The sequence below is a fragment of the Chelon labrosus genome, assembly GCF_963514085.1.
Source record: "Chelon labrosus genome assembly, chromosome: 14".
Classification (NCBI taxonomy): Eukaryota; Metazoa; Chordata; class Actinopteri; order Mugiliformes; family Mugilidae; genus Chelon; species Chelon labrosus.
In genome coordinates, this window is record NC_140347.1 from 13,785,273 (window position 1) to 13,802,187 (window position 16,915).

Below are 16,915 nucleotides of genomic sequence, written 5' to 3' on the forward strand. Positions count from 1 at the left end.
ACAACGCGTATTGTTGTACTGGACGAAGTGGCAAAAATATTCACGGCCGTGTCCGTTCAACAAAGCCGGAGAAGACACCAAGGGACAGTGGAGTGCTTACCTCGGCTCTGTACCTCCGCCGCTTCCTCTGCCTGCAGCCTGCTACTGTACACTGGCAGCAGGGCCCCGACAGCTGAATCACGTGACAGGCACGTGATTCAGACCAATTAAATTATTCATTTATCAATAACTCATCCACCATCAAATTTATAATAGCAAGCAGCAGACGAAGTAGTAAAAGTGTAAATACAAGTGTCCAAGCATTCAAGTGAAAACACTCAATTACAAATGAAGATTCTGTGTTAAAAGCACAAAACTGTCTCCTAATGTCCAAGGGTTCAGTCATTTAATCTGCAAATAATCCTGTCCTTTCTTTAAAGGTTAATTATATAGTTGTGCTTTATCAAAAATAATCTATAATAAAAATAATCTATTCAAGATTTAATGCAGTCAGTAATAATTTGACTTTTACAGATGTCCAGATTAGCCGTCTAGCTCGTTTACAAGGTTATAAAACTGTATCTATACGTGAAAATCTCAAAAGTCCACTTCTAAAGCATGTTTTTTATACGGTGGACTCATGTTCACATGATGTGGCTGCATGAAACGTTGCGGTTGAGGTCTCATGTCCATCGAATATGGCCGTGTGGAAGACTGTAGTTCAGTCTTTATGGCAGGCTCTGCAGGGGTTTCTGCAGAATGTGCTCCAGATGTTGCCGCAGGCACCTCTGGAGATGCAGCAGGTAACTCTGGAGCTGCGACAGGAAACCCTGGAGATGCGGCAGGCACCTCTGGAGATGTGGCAGGCTCTTTGGTAGCTGGCTCACAAACTTTAGGAGCTGCCCCAGCGAGTTTGCGAGTTGTGGCAGGTACTTCAGTGTCTATGGCAGGTACTTTGGGTTGCTGTACCATCAACACCAGGTACTTCAGGTAGTTCAGGGTCCGTGGCAGGTACTTCGGCAGGCATCTTGGGGGAGCTGTGGGGGACAGTTCTGGTTTAGTGGCCAATGTGTTTGGCCGAAGTAAACCTAAGGTGATTCTTCGGGTTGCCATCTTTTATGTTGTTTGAATCCCCTATCCTGGCCACGGGCCTTGTTGTTCTTCAGCTCCTTTTGCATTGGGGTGTTGAGTCTGCTCTGTCTGGACCACTGGATATTCATCAAGCTGCATGCTTTAGTTTTGCTCAACAACATCTTGGACATTAGATGTGATTTTCCAGGGTTTTTTATTTTTTTGTTGGCTAAGATATCTCCAAAGTTTGCTCCATCCTGACAGACTTCTCTGGAAGGAAGATTTTCTTCTGAAAGTCACGCATCACGGATTACAGATGAACCACCTACAAACTTAATTGGTTATGTAAATGGTTTCCAACTCAGAGTGTATATGGCTGGTCAGCTGGCAAAACAGCAACTACAGAAACCTTAGGCCAAGACGAAGAAGATGAAGCATCATGTTTACCAACGGTGGCCAGGTATTGTCTTTGCTTCCAGTTGCCGGGTCACCATTTCAAGCACAGTTTGGGGACATTTGTAGTCGGCTGTCTGACCAAAACTATCTAATTACTACTCCGGATCACAGAGAAATAAGGAGTGTAATACTATAATTGTAGTTTGTCTTCCCGGACACAGGGGGCAGTATAGAGAAACAGGATTCTTAGTTCGTATACATAAAAAACAACATGGCTGCTCCCGTGGCTCTCAGGCGAGAATTGATCTCTTTGGCAAGGATATGGAGAGGAATCTCACATTTGGTAAGGCAACTAATGTGTTTAATGTTTTAGACAACATGTGCATATGTAACAATTACATAACACAACTCTTTAGTTTTAAAAAAATTAACGTAAAAGTCATAATCTTTGTCACTCGTGGCGGTTGTAGCATTTTGGCTAACACAGTAAAAGTCATCTCCAAATGTCCACTAATGTAGTTTCCTTTCTTTACCAGGGACCTAGAAGTTTGAGTGCCTGTTCAGGTCACATGAAATGTAATACAACCCGGTAAGAGACCTGCTTTATTCTTTCTTTGGTTTGACTTTACACCGTATGCTACCCTTTGTACTGCACTGCCTGAGACATCAGTTATAATTTCAGCGTTTGTTTTATTTTTGAATGGATTAAATCTACTAATTTATTCAATTAAGTTGTCACATTTTGTGTCCCACATATGTACAGCTGTTACTTTTTTTATTAGATGAACTTGCAGGTTCAGTAAACTGTGTAACTACTATATATTTATACAGAATTTATGTTCCCCTTAACTTATATCTCTTACAATTTATATGTCTGTTATACGTCATTTATATATCTTATGATTTTATACATCATTTATATACAATTTTTTTTCGTACATATCTGTACCTTCCATATATTTGTAGATATATATACATGTATTTATATGTACACACAATATATCTCGAGTTTATTCCATATTTTCACGCTCTTATAGATATTGTGCGTGTGTATACATGTATGTTTCTATATCCTATTTCAGGCATTTATCTAGTTATAGTAAGTTGAATAATGGATACTTGTACTCTCACTGTATTCTTAAAAGGATAAAGTAGAAGGATTATCTGTGTGTGTGTGTGTGTGTGTCTGTTTATATTATGGAAAATTATCATTAAACTAGCTGAAAGTTCCTCCAGCCAGATTTGAAATTTGTTAAAATCTACTGTGGTGACTTATAACAAGAGTGTTGTGAGGATTTTATTCCTTTTTTCTTTGTCTAAGGAACTGTACTGTTTAGTCAGAGTATGGGCATTTCATGAGTGAAGCTCCACGTGTAGTTGAGTTGCACATCTTGAAGCGTATTTATTATAATATAAAACATTAATAAACAATCATTTATGTTTTATCTCTGCAGGTTCCATCGTCCGTCGACACCTAGCACTTCCTTCCACACAACAACATTGTTATCATCAACGCCCCCAGCAGTAAGTGTTTGATGTCATTGTTATTAACCTCAGATATGGAGCGTTCAGTATTAATATTTACTATATGACTCACATCAGTGTATCCTGTGTTCATATCTACACTCTCCTCTCTCAGTGTGAACTAGTTTACACCAGAATGTCACCGCGTGAAAAAGATTTCTAAGGTGTTTCTTTGTCCAGATCTCAGTAACGGAAGAACCGGACACGTTGTTCCAGAAGGTGGCCGTCTTGGTAAAAGGTCACGACAGTGCCGTGCTGGACAGCTATGAGTTCTTCGCCACCATGGCGGCTAAAGAGCTGGGCATCACCATCGACAAAGTGTGAGTCTTGGCAAACGCAAATTAGCAGTGGTAACGGTTAACTACGGTGTACTACTTTATTATTATTTAATTTCACATTTGTTTCATTTCACAACAGTTTTGAACCTCCCAAAGATATAGAGAGGCTGACGCTCTTGAAGTCGGTTCACATCTTCAAAAAACACAGAGTCCAGTATGAGATGAGGACACATTTTCGGTGCATTGAGGTGAGGTTACAGTAATTATTAAATCTTCAGAAAAATAAGTTATGATAAGGTCATTGGTTTAATTTCTTTTTCTTTTTCTTTAGCTGTCTCATTTAACAGGCAGCACAGCACGTGTGTACCTTGAATACATCCAGAGGAACCTCCCTGAAGGCGTAGCCATGGAGGTGACAAAGGTAAGACACTACAGAGTCCGACACACACCACCAACAGTGGACCCACATCAAACTGATCCAGTCTTTCTGTTCTGCTCACATTGTCAGACTGCCATGGAGAAGGTTCCAGATCACATCCTTAAACCCATGTGGAACGAGAACCCCACTGACGAAAAGCCCAGCCAGTGAATACAGCCACGACAAACGGAAGCTTCTGAAACGTGTTTTCTCTGTGAATATGTATTATGGCAACATGTGTGTTCATTTACTGAGCTGTGTTCTCATGGCAGCGTGTACTCACCTATTTGTCTCTCAATAAACAAGTTCTGCATTCAATGACGACTTTTAACTCGCCTCTTGGTGCTGTTAAGCTGAAATTGTGTTTCTAATATGTTAAGGCAACGTTAAACTAGCTGCAGTGAAGTCAGACTATTAGTCTATATGAACATATACTGTAGGACACAAGACCAGCACACATTCCATTTACTTGCATTTATTGAATATTTAGTACACAAAAAAAAACAAATATACACAAATAAACATTCATTTTGTGTTTAAAACACCGTTCTCAATGTAAACAGGTAATGTTTCAGCAATATAAATGTATGATGGACACTTTTCTCCATGTATATATTTAAATATTGTCCTTAGTTTTGTCCTTCCCGTGTTAAACTGAGTTGTCGTACAGAGAAGACACTCAGATATAAAGGAAGAGGTGCAGCCATTAACCATTTTTTGCTGAAGAGTGACTATCTGCATTTCCAGCTGCACAACCCCATTACATTATTAGAGTAAATTATAGGCCATGGCAGGGTTTTCCTCTGCTTGTACCTGTCGGTAGCCGGGCTGCGGTCACATATACTTTAAATACTTTCACTCTCAGTGCTTTTTGTGCGTGTTTGCATAAATACGCTCCTAAATTGTTATTTCAACAAGAGCCAGTAATTATAAAGTGTGTCTACACTAAAATTTATTTAGTTTCAGCAGTATATTTCACTTCCTAAAATATGATCATGCAACAATTTCTATTTATTATTTCTAAACCTTTATCACAGAAACAATGAGCGGTTTGTTTTGCTTCATTAACTTATCCTGCTGCTTTTTTTCACTTAAATGCCAGAACATCAGGATAATGACTTGGAAGCTAGTGGTCATACACTGAAGGGCCATAACATTATGACCACTTACAGATGACGTGAATAACACTTGATTATCTCATTACCGTGGCACTAAGTGATCATTTTGTCTCTCAGGGGTTATGGACTAGAAGTAGGAAACATGGACAAGTGGAAGGATCTGACTGAGTTTGAAAAGGGCTAAATTGGGACGATTAGACAACTGGGTCAGAGCACCTCCAAAACTGCGGCTCTCCAGTTCAGTTCAGTTTAATTTATATAGGAATCTACATTGCCTCAGGAAATTCGTGTCGGCTCTCTGGCCCACAAGTGGTCGGTCTGTGATTGTCTCTTTTTCCACAGCAGACACTTGAACTTATCATAAGATCACAGGTGTTACTAATGAAAATGGCTCACTAGTTTTAATTTCCCATTCAGGCGAAGTGAAAAAGACCAGCGATCTTTGTATGTATGTAATTTTCAAGCCTTTTTTAAAACTCTGATTATTTTACCTCATGCTCTTTGTATTAGCAGACAACAAACTGTCTAATAGGATCTCACGGTTGAACCTATTAACCCTTAAAACCTCACCAGCCTTGGTACGACCCCGCTCCACCTTCTGTCCTGAAAGAGAGAATCTCTTGGTTTCAGAGAGGGAAGGGTTTTAGGGATTAAGAGGAAGGCTCACCTTTTCAAGTGAAGTGCCGAACCTCGGGTGTCACGGAGGAGAGAGGTGTGAGTGGAGGGCCTGGCTTCCCGGGGGCCCGCGCTAACTGTACTGTGTGCCCCCCTTCAGGAGACAACAACAGTCAGTCCATTATTAATCAACCAAAGGGAGAAACAAGAAGGGGCTGCAGAGGCTGAAGAGGTAGCAAAATGTAATAGGAAGCTGCTGTAGAGATGGAAAAAATAAAATAAAATAAAAAAAGACAGAGGGCAGAGAAGGCTGTGGCTATTTACTGGTCATCTCTTGGGTCTGCGCGAATATCAAGTACAAATAAAATGCTCTTTTTATCTAGTAATGAAGCCTAAGTGGCCACTGTTGCTTTTATCTTTACTAATTTAGTGCGTTTAAAAGATCATATCATGGAGAAAAAAAACTAAATGCATTCACACTGACTGCTTCAGCTTAATTAAATACATTTTCCCCATAAGATGTACCCATTATTTCATGAATTAGAGCATGTGTGTGTACTTTTTTATGATCAGAACTATGATTTCTCTCTGCGACCAGGTTCTGCAACTTCAGCCACATGCATGGATAAGAATAAAATATGTATGTGAGAAGAGAAAATGATAAAAGAAAAGATACCGGTTAAATAGTGAGATGTCAAATTGAAATGGCTGACAGTATCTTATCAGAACGACACGAAAATGTGATAGTCCTCGGTTATATCAGAGTGTTTATCCTTTGCAGATGATGTCCTCCTTTTAGACATGCTACCACTGATTATAAACTGTGACGTGACATGATGTTCGGGTCAAGTGGAGCGGTCCTCCAGTCACAATTTCAAATGCAATTCACAGATTACTTTTCCAAGTTTTCTTTTAATATCAGCCCTCAGCAAGCCCTTGGAGATGGATTCAGATACATCAAGTATGTAATACGTTGCCTAGGGCCTCTAAGCCCTGCAGACGATAAGAAATCTAAAGTATTAATAATTTCATGGATGTTTGCAGTGGTCTTTACTCGGAACAAATCAAATATCCACATAAATATTTAATCTCACACCGACAATGCAAATCATTCCGTTCCACGTGTTACAGGTATAAAACCGTAATGACAACTCTCAGACTTGTTTGTGAATAAACAAAAGAAGAAGAAGAAGTTTATTTTTTTAGTTTTATTTTTTTTTTCTCTTTTCTTCTTTCACGACTACCTCGTACGTCTCGACGGTTCTCATAAAAACACAATCACAGGTTCACAAAAGTACGTCGATTACAGTGGATAAAGATGTAACACTTCAAGAGAACTACACACAGTCCTTAGCTGGAGCAAATACGAATGGAACTGGCTTTCATTAATAAAACCTACTGTGTATATAGATATATATATATTTCAGTATACTAGTATATCATTTATAATGCCTTTTCTTTGTCATTACATAATAGATTGCTGGAGACAAACACGTATGTTTCAAACAGCAATACTCATAACTTAAAAATAGCTGCACATTATAGATATAAAATTAAATACTCATGGATACAAATAGGACACTGCTTTAGTGTTAAACAATATCTGCTGCACTGTTCGGTGAGGTTATAATACATAAACTACTTCCATGTAACACAGGGAAAGGTTAGGGAGGTCCCAGGGTGTGCTAAGCTAATCAGTAGCGGTGCTCGAGGGCTGCTGTGCACTCTTTCTTTAATTTTTACTCTCTCCCCCCACCGTCAACACACAGGGTCACCCATTATTATATATATATATATATATATTCAACCTTTATTAGGAGTCAGGAAAATTTCTTAAGGCTCACAGGGTGACTGTAACAAGAACCACAGAACATTTAATGACATGAACTTTCCTCCCTCTGAGACCGACTGTAACAGTTCTTGTCTCTACAGTACCAACATGTCGACAGGTAACATAGGTGTGATAATGCCTTTACATTGTTGGATTGTGAGTCCCTTTGTGTCGCCTTACTCATTTTCACATTACTTCTTGTGCCAGTAGACAATACCAATAACCAAACATTTGGCTCAGAGTATGTCAGTGATACTCATATATTACATAAATCACGGGGGGTGTTTCATTCACTGCACCGCTTTACGCCCCTTCTACGTTAACAAGTGCTCAGTTATGTGTTTTTTTTTTTTTTTTTTTTGTTTAGGGCAGGCTGTGTTAAAAGCGTCGGCCACCAGGGGGGCCTGGCCACCTCTGGCCTCTGCCAGGTGGGGGGTGAGGCGGAGGAGAGACCGGTCCATTGTGGTAGCTGTGTAAAAGGATAAAATCACACATTGGATTCTTGGCTTTGGCCAATAGGGGGCACACTCTGATAAGAGCAGCCATGTGAGCTACTCCAGTGGAGGGAGGGGGGGTGGGTGTGATCCCCTCCTTAACTGTGTATCTTTGAAAGGAAAAATACAGTTTAATATATTTTTAAGTTTCATAGTCCATGCACTATTTAAGAGTCTGGCTTCAAGAGGTTGAGGAGTAAGTATAGTTTTATTTTTTTTAACTGACTTGAAGTCTTTGATTTAGCATTTGTTGTAGTAAGACAAACTATTACCGCTGCTTTACTTCTTCTATTTGACAAACAAACTGAGTAGTTAATTTAGTTAATGCAAAGAAAATTAACCCGTAACAAGACTTTAGAGAAAGGGACAGAAGAAACTGGTGCATTTGTGTCGCAACCCTTCAGTGCTTTCGCTTACAGTTACGGAGGATTCACAGATGTCAAAGAGCACATCTGGTGTAAGCAGCTCTCAACATGCATGAATTCGTTCAGAAAAGTCTTAAAAGTGCGCAAGCAAAGTGCAGCCGATTGTGACTTTTTTCAAGCTTAAGCCATGATGTTAATACTGAAACACCTCTTACCCTCTCGGGCCACGGGGGTGGAAGTGGCGCGGGGGTCCAAGGGGCGGCATGCCACGGCCTCGAGGGTGTGGAGGACGACCTCTGAAACCAGGATGGCCCGGAGGAGGTGGTGGAGGGGGTCCATGTCTATAGACAGTGATTATTTACAGATATAAATATATATTAGTGTGTAAAATCAGTTGGGTAACAACATACAACTATTCTTTGATAAAAACTAATTAAAATGACAAATCTGAGTATCAAACATTAGTGAATAATTGGTCTAAATGTACCCTAACTAAACAAAACTGTAAGGACAACTCTGGGGAATTATCTTTAAAATCTTACTGCATTTAACTGGCATCTTTGTACCAATGCATATTTTGCGTCTGAGCTTTGTGTGAGAGGACGTTACCTGGACATGGGTGGAAAGGGGCCTCTGAGGTGCATGGGAAGAGGTGGGGGAGGTGGAGGAGGAGGAGGGCCCATGCGCATCGGTCCACCCCTGCCTCGATGACCCCTAAGGTCTGGGTAAGGTCGCATCCTCCCCATTCCTCTGCAACGACGAGGATGACGCGTGATTGTTTAGCCAAACGGATTCATCCAATGTAAATCAGAGTTAAATGCGCTACACTCATCACTGTGCATGTTTCAAACACATTAAGTACCTCATTGGCCCAAATCCGTTCATGGCTCCATCCTTCCCGCGACCCCTCCCATGTCCCGGAGGACCAAAGCCTTTCATGATGCCCCGTCCACCACGCATGCTGCCTCGAATCATGCGCCCCCCTCGACCACGGCCTCTGGGTCTGGGCCCACAACCCCTGAGGAAACAAAACGAGGAGAGAAATGCCACTGTTCAATCGTGTGATGCTGAAAGCTTACTAAAACTTTTAAGTTTCACTACAAAGCCAAGAAAGTACTGAAGCAGTAAGAGAACAAAGTCAAAATACAAATACAATACATCTTATGCTGTCATCAATAAAAATGCAGAAAATGTATGACAACAAAAAAAGGCCATACGGCAGTGGTTGAATTTGGGTTTGTTACTAGCCTGGTCGTTACCATCCTACGTTTCCGCCCGAAATTTGATTTCGGTCTGGCACGTTAGTCTGGCCCAATGTAATAGGAATCTGTCTCCGTAATGGGCGGATGCTTATTTTGAGGTTTAAAATCATTGGAGTTCCCTTAACCAATCAGCAACGTTTGGTAATGACGTATATTGTGCGCCGGAGTTCAGGCTCTTACGCTTACCACTTCCGCTTCCAGTTAAATAAATCAAACTTTTCCCAAAGCCAGTTGGAAGGAGAGCTACGACGTCCTTGCCATTTATAAAATTGACAAGACAAGCCTCTTGTTCTGGTTTTAATTCCGTGATGCTCTCGAGAGTTGAGACAACTTCGCTGATGGCTTCTAGCGTCTCTTCCTCCGTCGCCATTGTTGCTATGCTGTTGAACTACAAGCTTCGCTGGACTACAAGCAACTCGGCAGGCGAGTTCCGCGTCATCACTCAATTGGGCCAGACTACGTGCCAGACCGAAATCAAATTTCGGGCGGAAACGTAGGACGGTAACGACCAGGCTAGTATGTTATAGCCACCCAGCCATAATTAGAGTGCAGTCTCTTGATTTTAATTTATGGGCTATCACACTTATTAACAACCAGTCAAATCATAACCTAGAATAAATAAAGGGTTTACAACTTATATACAGTATCTGTTTCACAGCTTGGCCTTTTCTCGTCTGCTCTCAGCCTCTGCAGGGTGGAACTGTGATCCGTTTACCAATCTGACCTCACCGTGACTGCTTTACATAAAAAACTTATCAGAGGGACGCTTGAAATGTCACACCGGCCAATAACTGCGTCCACAGATACACAATAGGGCTGTTGGAACGAATTTCGGTAGTCGAATATAATTCGAATATTTAAAAAATTAACACTAATCGAATGTTAAAACTACTATTCGAATGGTGTTTTTTTTAATGTGTTTAAAAAAAAACTATGAGGAAGACGAGGAGGAGGGAGCAGCCATGGTGAAGGGGACACAGTGCCAGGAGAAAACCGCTCTCAGTGCTATGGGCGATCTTTTTGGGAACGTGTATCTCCAAGGCGCAGACGCATCCGGGTGGTAGGCCTACCTTGGACATAGAGCATCACAGTCCCGCCCACAGCCGATGCCGGAAGTAAGAATCCAATGCAATTTCTCCATTGACAGTTCGGATATAAGCCATAAAAACTTAACTGCACATGGAGGACTGTAGCGAATGGAGGAAAAAGTTCGCGTGGCCGTCGCCAGGTTTGGAAGTCGCTGAAAAGGCTCTTTCGAGGTTGTGGCTTCGAGTCGACTTCAGTGAGGCGCGGTGGTTTATGGGATGAGTAGTTCCTTCTCTCGGAAATGAAAATATGTACACAGTCTTGTACCTTTGACTTTTTTTGGACTTTCTCTTCGTTTTTTCACTCGAAATGATATGCAGCCGTAGCTGGTTATCCTAAGACATGCTCTAAAACTCTTTAGATACGGATTTTTCCAAAACGTCAATGGGAGAAATGAATGGGAACCGTACTTCCGGCACCTCCGCTCTCTTTGGCTGTGGGCGGGACTGTGACGCTCTATGCATAAGCCCGTTTTTTACAGTGTGTGTGTTTAGATAGATACATAGTAGCCTAAATAGGCTATTAATAAGTAAAATTTGAGCATTACATATTCGAATATAATTCGAATATTACAAAAAAATAATGAATGAAATTCGAATGGGGTAATAGAGGAAGATTGACAGCCCTAATACACAATAAGGTTATTAAGAGACAACAGGACGTACCTGGATTTCATTTCTGTTACGGGTCTCTCAGATTCATCGTTGGAAGTTTTCGAAGTTTCTGTGACTGGCTCTTCTGTGTCTGCATCCATCTGAAATGATCGGGGTCCGAAGTTATGTAAAAGAGAATGAATATCAATTTAACGTTAATATTTGTGAAAACAAACACCTCAGAAAAATACTGGCACACGAGCCATGCTCAGGAAAGAGACTGTTTGAACAGACTGTGTGCTTCCATGTGTAAAATGCATTATTCAAGCATGTTTCTATTTTAAAAGTACTGCATTGGCCCTGCCTGTACTGGTAAAAAGGTCATTCATGCAGAGATAAAGTCAGTTCCCTGCAGTTATAAGGTAATGAGGCACGATGTGGACAAATGGCAGCTTGTTTCTGATTTATCTGATATGAAGAAATGCTCACTTTATCTTTATTATTCAAGCACAACTGCTTCTGTTGATATTTAGCATTTCTAGTATACTGAATGTTTAATTATATGGTGTCTTTCATGCAATAACATCTTAACTTATCGTGATATAATTTTCTGCTCAGTGATAAACACCACATTTAGGTGGGTGCGCCCGCTCGTCACTCAGCAGATCTCTCAGAAACATGAAACTCCAGCGTAGCTATTTACACCGTTGTTCAGCAGTTGACTTTGTGCACGCTCGTACTATCAAGCAGGTGACAGGCGGCTCTGCACGTTAAGCACGGAGAAACTGCAAGTTGAAGCCCATAGCCGGGGGAAAATTATTAATAGTCCCGGAGCCCTTTATGGATCGCAACTTTTAAAAACACAGTGTCTGTGCCAGTGCTTGACTCAAAGTGTGGAGTGTGAAAGAAGACTTAGTGGGGGGAAAGATATAAAAAGAAGAAGAGGTGTGAGCGAGAGAAGTTTTTGGCACGACGAACAATCCAGACTTTCTCTGAAGGAGCAGCTGCCCCCACAAGACCACATTCCCATGACAGACTTATTAGAGCGTCCACGCATGCACCACTTGGTCTTTTTAGAAGAACTATAACACGGCTTTAACCATCCTGAAGGAATAATATAGCATTTTTTAAAAAAATGGCGTAGACACTGTAATGTTTCATACATTATTCTGTTTTCAAAAAAAGTCTATGCAAGTCTGAAATCACATGTTTTAAGAGATTAGGGATTAGGGTCTGTTATCTTTTAGTTTTTAAGTTTTAATTCATACAGTAGCTTCTGTATATAAAGTATATTTACACAGTGGTAGCATGTCTGTTATTTAGCCTAGCGCACTGACAATATAGAGACTGTCAGGTATATAGGTATATCAGGTGTCCTTATAGAACCCATCACCGTCTAATGTACGAGTCCTTGAACTGGCCTGCCCCCAAGTCCAGAAGGCAACTCCATTGGTTAACGCTTATTTTCAAATGTATTCATTTTAATTTCCCTTCATATTTGAAAGAACTTTTAATCCCTTTTAGTTCTCAGTATAGCCTACGGCATACGAAACCATTTGTTTCTAGTTACACCTAGAATCAGCAAAGAAATTGGTCGTCGGGCATTCAAATTTAAAGCTCCATCAGATTGGAACAACCTTCCTTCCTCACTTAAGCGAGGATTATGCTTCCGCGTAGTGATCACGCAATGGTCACGCAATGGCCACGCAGTTGCTTGGACGCAGTCGTGAGACCGTGATGGTTCTGCGTGGGGTTTACGTGTCGAAATGCAATTCAATGCCACACCGGTAGAGGGCAGAGAGACAGAGAGACTGGCGTTGGAGCTCCAAATTATTCAAGCAGAGGAAGAAATACTTCTATTGCAAATTAGGGCACGACAAAGGAGACAAAGGAGACAACAGCGGAGGTGGTCTGTACGCCCTTTGAACGTACCCAGGCAGAGGACCGGCGAATATGGTGTTTATGAGTGGAAACCGGAAAAGCAGTCTCCAGCGGATGTAGTTAGCGGACCAATCACAGCCAATGCCGCTGCGTTGCTGCTGCGTTGCTGCTGCGTTGCTGCTGCGTCGTCTCGACGCGCGTCGAGGATTTTTGGGAAGTGCACGTCTGGCCCTTGCGTAGGACGTACGGGAGTCCGCAAGGACGTAATAGGTCCGTACGCCCCCTCGCGCTGTGTCAACGCGGAAGCATAATTTGGGCTTTAGGTCGTTGACTTCTTTTCATATCTTCAAATCATCTTTAACTACGCATTTTCAAACATCCTGCTCTTGTTTCTGATCCGTCTTACCTTTTCTCTCTAGGACTCACTCTACTCATACTTGTCTTCCTTTTGTCTACTGTACTGTAAATATGTGTGCATTTGTGTACAATTATGTACCTTATACCTTACGTGTGCATGACAAATGTATTTATTTGTGTGCATAGTATGCCTATGTGTACAAATTTACTTCTATTTCTCGCAGAGGGATTTATTTATTTATTTATTTTTCTGATCGTACCCTGTTTGTGTAATACGGGCTGGTGGGGGTGGAGATGGGGGGGGGGGGGGCGGTTAGCTTTGGGGAGCATTGCTGGAGTGTGTGTGGGTATGTGAGTGTGTGAGTGTCTTTGTGTTTGTGTGTTTTGGAATCATGTTTAGTACTTACTCTTTAGCCTATCATCTTTGTACTGTTTGTCATTATTGTAAGGAACCCCCTCGAAAATGAGATGGTACATATATTTTGTCCTGCCCATACATACATACATATACACTGATCAGGCATAACATTATGACCACCTGTCTGATACTGTGTAGGTCTCCCTTGTGTCTCCAACACAGTTGCGACTCATCAGAGGTGTATGCTTTGTCTTCTGGCATGCTTGTTACCGTCATGTGTGGCCAAGTCTCATGTTTGTCCGTTGATGCTTTATGTCCTACATGTATGTCCACGTGTCGGTGTAGTGATGCCATATGTCCCACACGTGTGTATTGTTTATGCCCTCTTATCCTTAAATGAGCTGCCCAGGGATGCAAAAAGAATTTCAGCACAAACTGACAAATAAAGTTGTATCGTATCGTATCGTATCGTAGAATGGACATGGGTCTTCTGAGGGTGTCCTGTGGTGTCTGGTAACAGAATGCTGTTAGTGGGGGGGGGGCTTTGGGTAGTAAGGGTTGAGGGGAGGGGCCTCTGTGGATCGTGAGATAACTGATTAGTTTGGGATCTAGTGAATTTGGAGGCCACGTCAACACCTTGTGCTGTTTTTCAGCGTTTTTGTGTGTGTGTCTGTGTCAGGCTGCATCCTGCTGGGGACGGCTGCTACCATCATTAAGGAGTGTCATTGCTATGGGGGGGTGGGGGGTGCCTGGTCTGCTCTGGTCTGGTCTAGGTGGGTGCTACATGTCTAAGTAACATCCACATGAATGAATGAATGAACGCCAGGTCCGAAGAAAGTTTCCCAGCAGAACATTGTATTGTCACAAGATGATGGATTGCTATTTATTTCTCCTGTCAGTGGTTTTAATGTTGTGGTATATCCCACTTGTTGTGATTGTTGTGGATGAGACACTGCATGTGTGTGTGTGCATGACTAGATAGATAGATAGATAGATAGATATTGATTGGAGGTGGCTAAATCGTTAATATTTATAGTGAAGCAGTCACATCGATTGGATTGCACGGTCTCTAATGCATATAAAATTAACTTTAACCACTATGACCATAGCATGGAGGCCACTCATTCACGCATATATATACATTAATACCGCGATACTTTAAAGTAAATAAGATTGCAGAGCCAACGGTCACGTTCACGTCGAGGAGGAGCGTCATGGAAACATTTCTATCCTGATCCTGAGAGGGTGTCTGGAGCTCTTAAACGTTAAGCTAGCAGCAACGCACAAGGCATGAGAAACAAACACACTTCAAGTCTTTAATATTTACGTCTTGCTCTGCAAAAAAAAAAAAAAAAAAAAAAGAAGAAGAAGAAGCTTACGTTGAGGCCAGACGGAATAAACTATAATGCCAATAAATGGGTCACGTCTAATTCCTGGAACTGCCATCCCTGAGCAGACCTGACTTGATAACAGTAAACAGTTGCTTCCGTAAAAACATAATTTAAGAGGCGTGTAACGATTAAATATCGCTTTCTTAATTAAAAATATTAAAAAAAGAAAAGTCTAATGATAAATAAGTGTAGTTGTCTAAACGGTTAGCCGTTTAAGAAAAGGGGCGTTCCTGTCGTTTTAAAAAACCGTTAGCTGCTCTACTCCGGTGAAAATAACGGCTGAATGACTTACTTCAGTTGGTGGTGCAGGCGAGGTAGATTCAACAACTAGTATTGTTTCCTATCCGCTAATAAAAATAAAAAATATATTAGAAATTTTAAAAAATATATACAAAAAAATCTCCTATATGGTCCTTAACGCTTTGAAATGGCGGCTAAGCGAGACATCCCAGGTTGGGATTTCTTTGTGGAGAGAGGCAAAAACACATTCAGCTGAAGCCACGCCCACCGAGCTGAATACCGGTTTATGATTGGCTGCGTGTTATCTTCTTCCTGCTTGTTTTGGTTTTCTGGCATTCTGATTGGAGGATGAGGAGGCTGACGGCGTTGATATCGATCGTGTTAATCTTGAAGACGGTTCAGTAATTATCTGGGCCACAAGTTCAACAACACATAACAGATTTATTGTAGATGTTTGTAGACGCGTTTGTAGAAGTAATCTCGATCTCACAGACAGCGAATGAAGTGGATTTGTGTAACAGTAAAACAAACCAGTTAAACAAACATAATATATTATATAATAACTGAGGGGAAATGTGTAAAAGAACATCTAGATAAGACAAAAGCACGACAAATTATTTAATAGCTTTCAGACGCAACAAAAATATCACACAGCTTCTTAAATTCTGCACTATACAAGAAACACATTCGGGGAAACACATTTAAAAACAGTACCCGCATGTAGAATAAGGTTTCTCTAGACTCATTAGTGAAGTTTTAAGTTACCAACTACAAACTAGATAAAGTCCAAACACTGAATTCATAATTCCAACAAAAGGCAGCCTCATATACAAAAAAATAATTGCCAAGTGCCCGCTAAACAATATTTACAACACGGATCTGGAAAAATATTAAAAGCAACCGGGTGATTAGGTTAATAGAGTTGATCAGCAAATGTCTGGATGAGGGTGAACCCGATGCGTAAAAGTTGTCCATTTTTGCGCGTCCGTTACGCGCGGCTCAAGATGTCTGAGAGCGTGTTAATGTACTCGATGGTGTATTTGAGCGTTTGTATCTTGGTCAGAGGTTGGCCTCTCTTGCTGTAGTCGGGCGGCAGGTAGTCACGGAGCTGGTGCAGAGCCTCTGCGAGACTCCTCATCCGCATCTTCTCCCTCTCGCTGGCTTTCATGCGCCTCTTGGTGGACATCTTCGCCTTGCTCTGCCTCTGCGCACCTGGAGTCCCTTTGCGCCCCGTGAAATCAAAAGAGAAGTCCCCGATCTCTCGGTGCTCGCCGCCGGAGTAGCACATCTCCGGCGACGAGCACATGGAGTCCACCGGGGACTCCGGAGAGCTGGACTGCAGCGACTCCTGCCCGTCTCCGAAAGCGCTCCCGTGGCACTTCCATTCAGACAGCAGATGAGCCGTAACAACATCCAGGTTCATGTTAGAAATCCAGATGCTCTTCCAGTGGGGATGACATTCACCGAGGGGTGACGAGCAGATTGTGTGAAAGACGGGATTTTGCCAAAGAGTTTTTATATGGAAGCAGATCTCCGGAGGTTTATGGGTTCACAGCTCAGGCGAAAAAAAAAAAAAAAAGTTCAAAGAAAACCTGCAAGTGCCAAAATGTGACCTTCCCGAAGGACGCCGTTAGTTATCACTGGGGTGTGAATAAGGC

General features: G+C 41.7%; 3 protein-coding genes across 4 annotated transcripts; 1 reads left to right on the forward strand and 2 right to left on the reverse strand.

The window, feature by feature from the left end:
• The first annotated feature begins 1,687 nt into the window (after positions 1–1,687).
• mrps10 (mitochondrial ribosomal protein S10) lies at positions 1,688–3,997 on the forward strand. Its single transcript, XM_084560748.1, has 7 exons — positions 1,688–1,789; positions 1,983–2,035; positions 2,901–2,970; positions 3,151–3,290; positions 3,388–3,496; positions 3,580–3,669; positions 3,757–3,997. Exons 1-7 carry the CDS (start codon positions 1,718–1,720, stop codon positions 3,835–3,837), a joined length of 615 nt encoding a protein of 204 aa, XP_084416874.1. The 5' UTR covers positions 1,688–1,717; the 3' UTR covers positions 3,838–3,997.
• LOC311499669 (uncharacterized protein) lies at positions 3,992–15,732 on the reverse strand. Of its 2 annotated transcripts, none has more exons than XM_084560746.1 (6): positions 15,310–15,479; positions 11,103–11,191; positions 8,952–9,107; positions 8,699–8,839; positions 8,305–8,430; positions 3,992–5,553 (listed from the first exon to the last, which is right to left on the reverse strand). In XM_084560746.1, exons 2-6 carry the CDS (start codon positions 11,189–11,191, stop codon positions 5,448–5,450), a joined length of 618 nt encoding a protein of 205 aa, XP_084416872.1. In that variant the 5' UTR covers positions 15,310–15,479; the 3' UTR covers positions 3,992–5,447. The 2 variants fall into 2 exon arrangements, with proteins under 2 accessions (XP_084416872.1, XP_084416873.1); XM_084560747.1 differs by having other exon boundaries at positions 5,431–7,699; positions 15,310–15,732.
• Positions 15,733–15,834: 102 nt separating this feature from the next.
• Positions 15,835–16,914, reverse strand: msgn1 (mesogenin 1). The gene has a single exon (XM_084560749.1). It carries the CDS (start codon positions 16,678–16,680, stop codon positions 16,246–16,248), a length of 435 nt encoding a protein of 144 aa, XP_084416875.1. The 5' UTR covers positions 16,681–16,914; the 3' UTR covers positions 15,835–16,245.
• Between the last annotated feature and the right edge of the window lies 1 nt (position 16,915).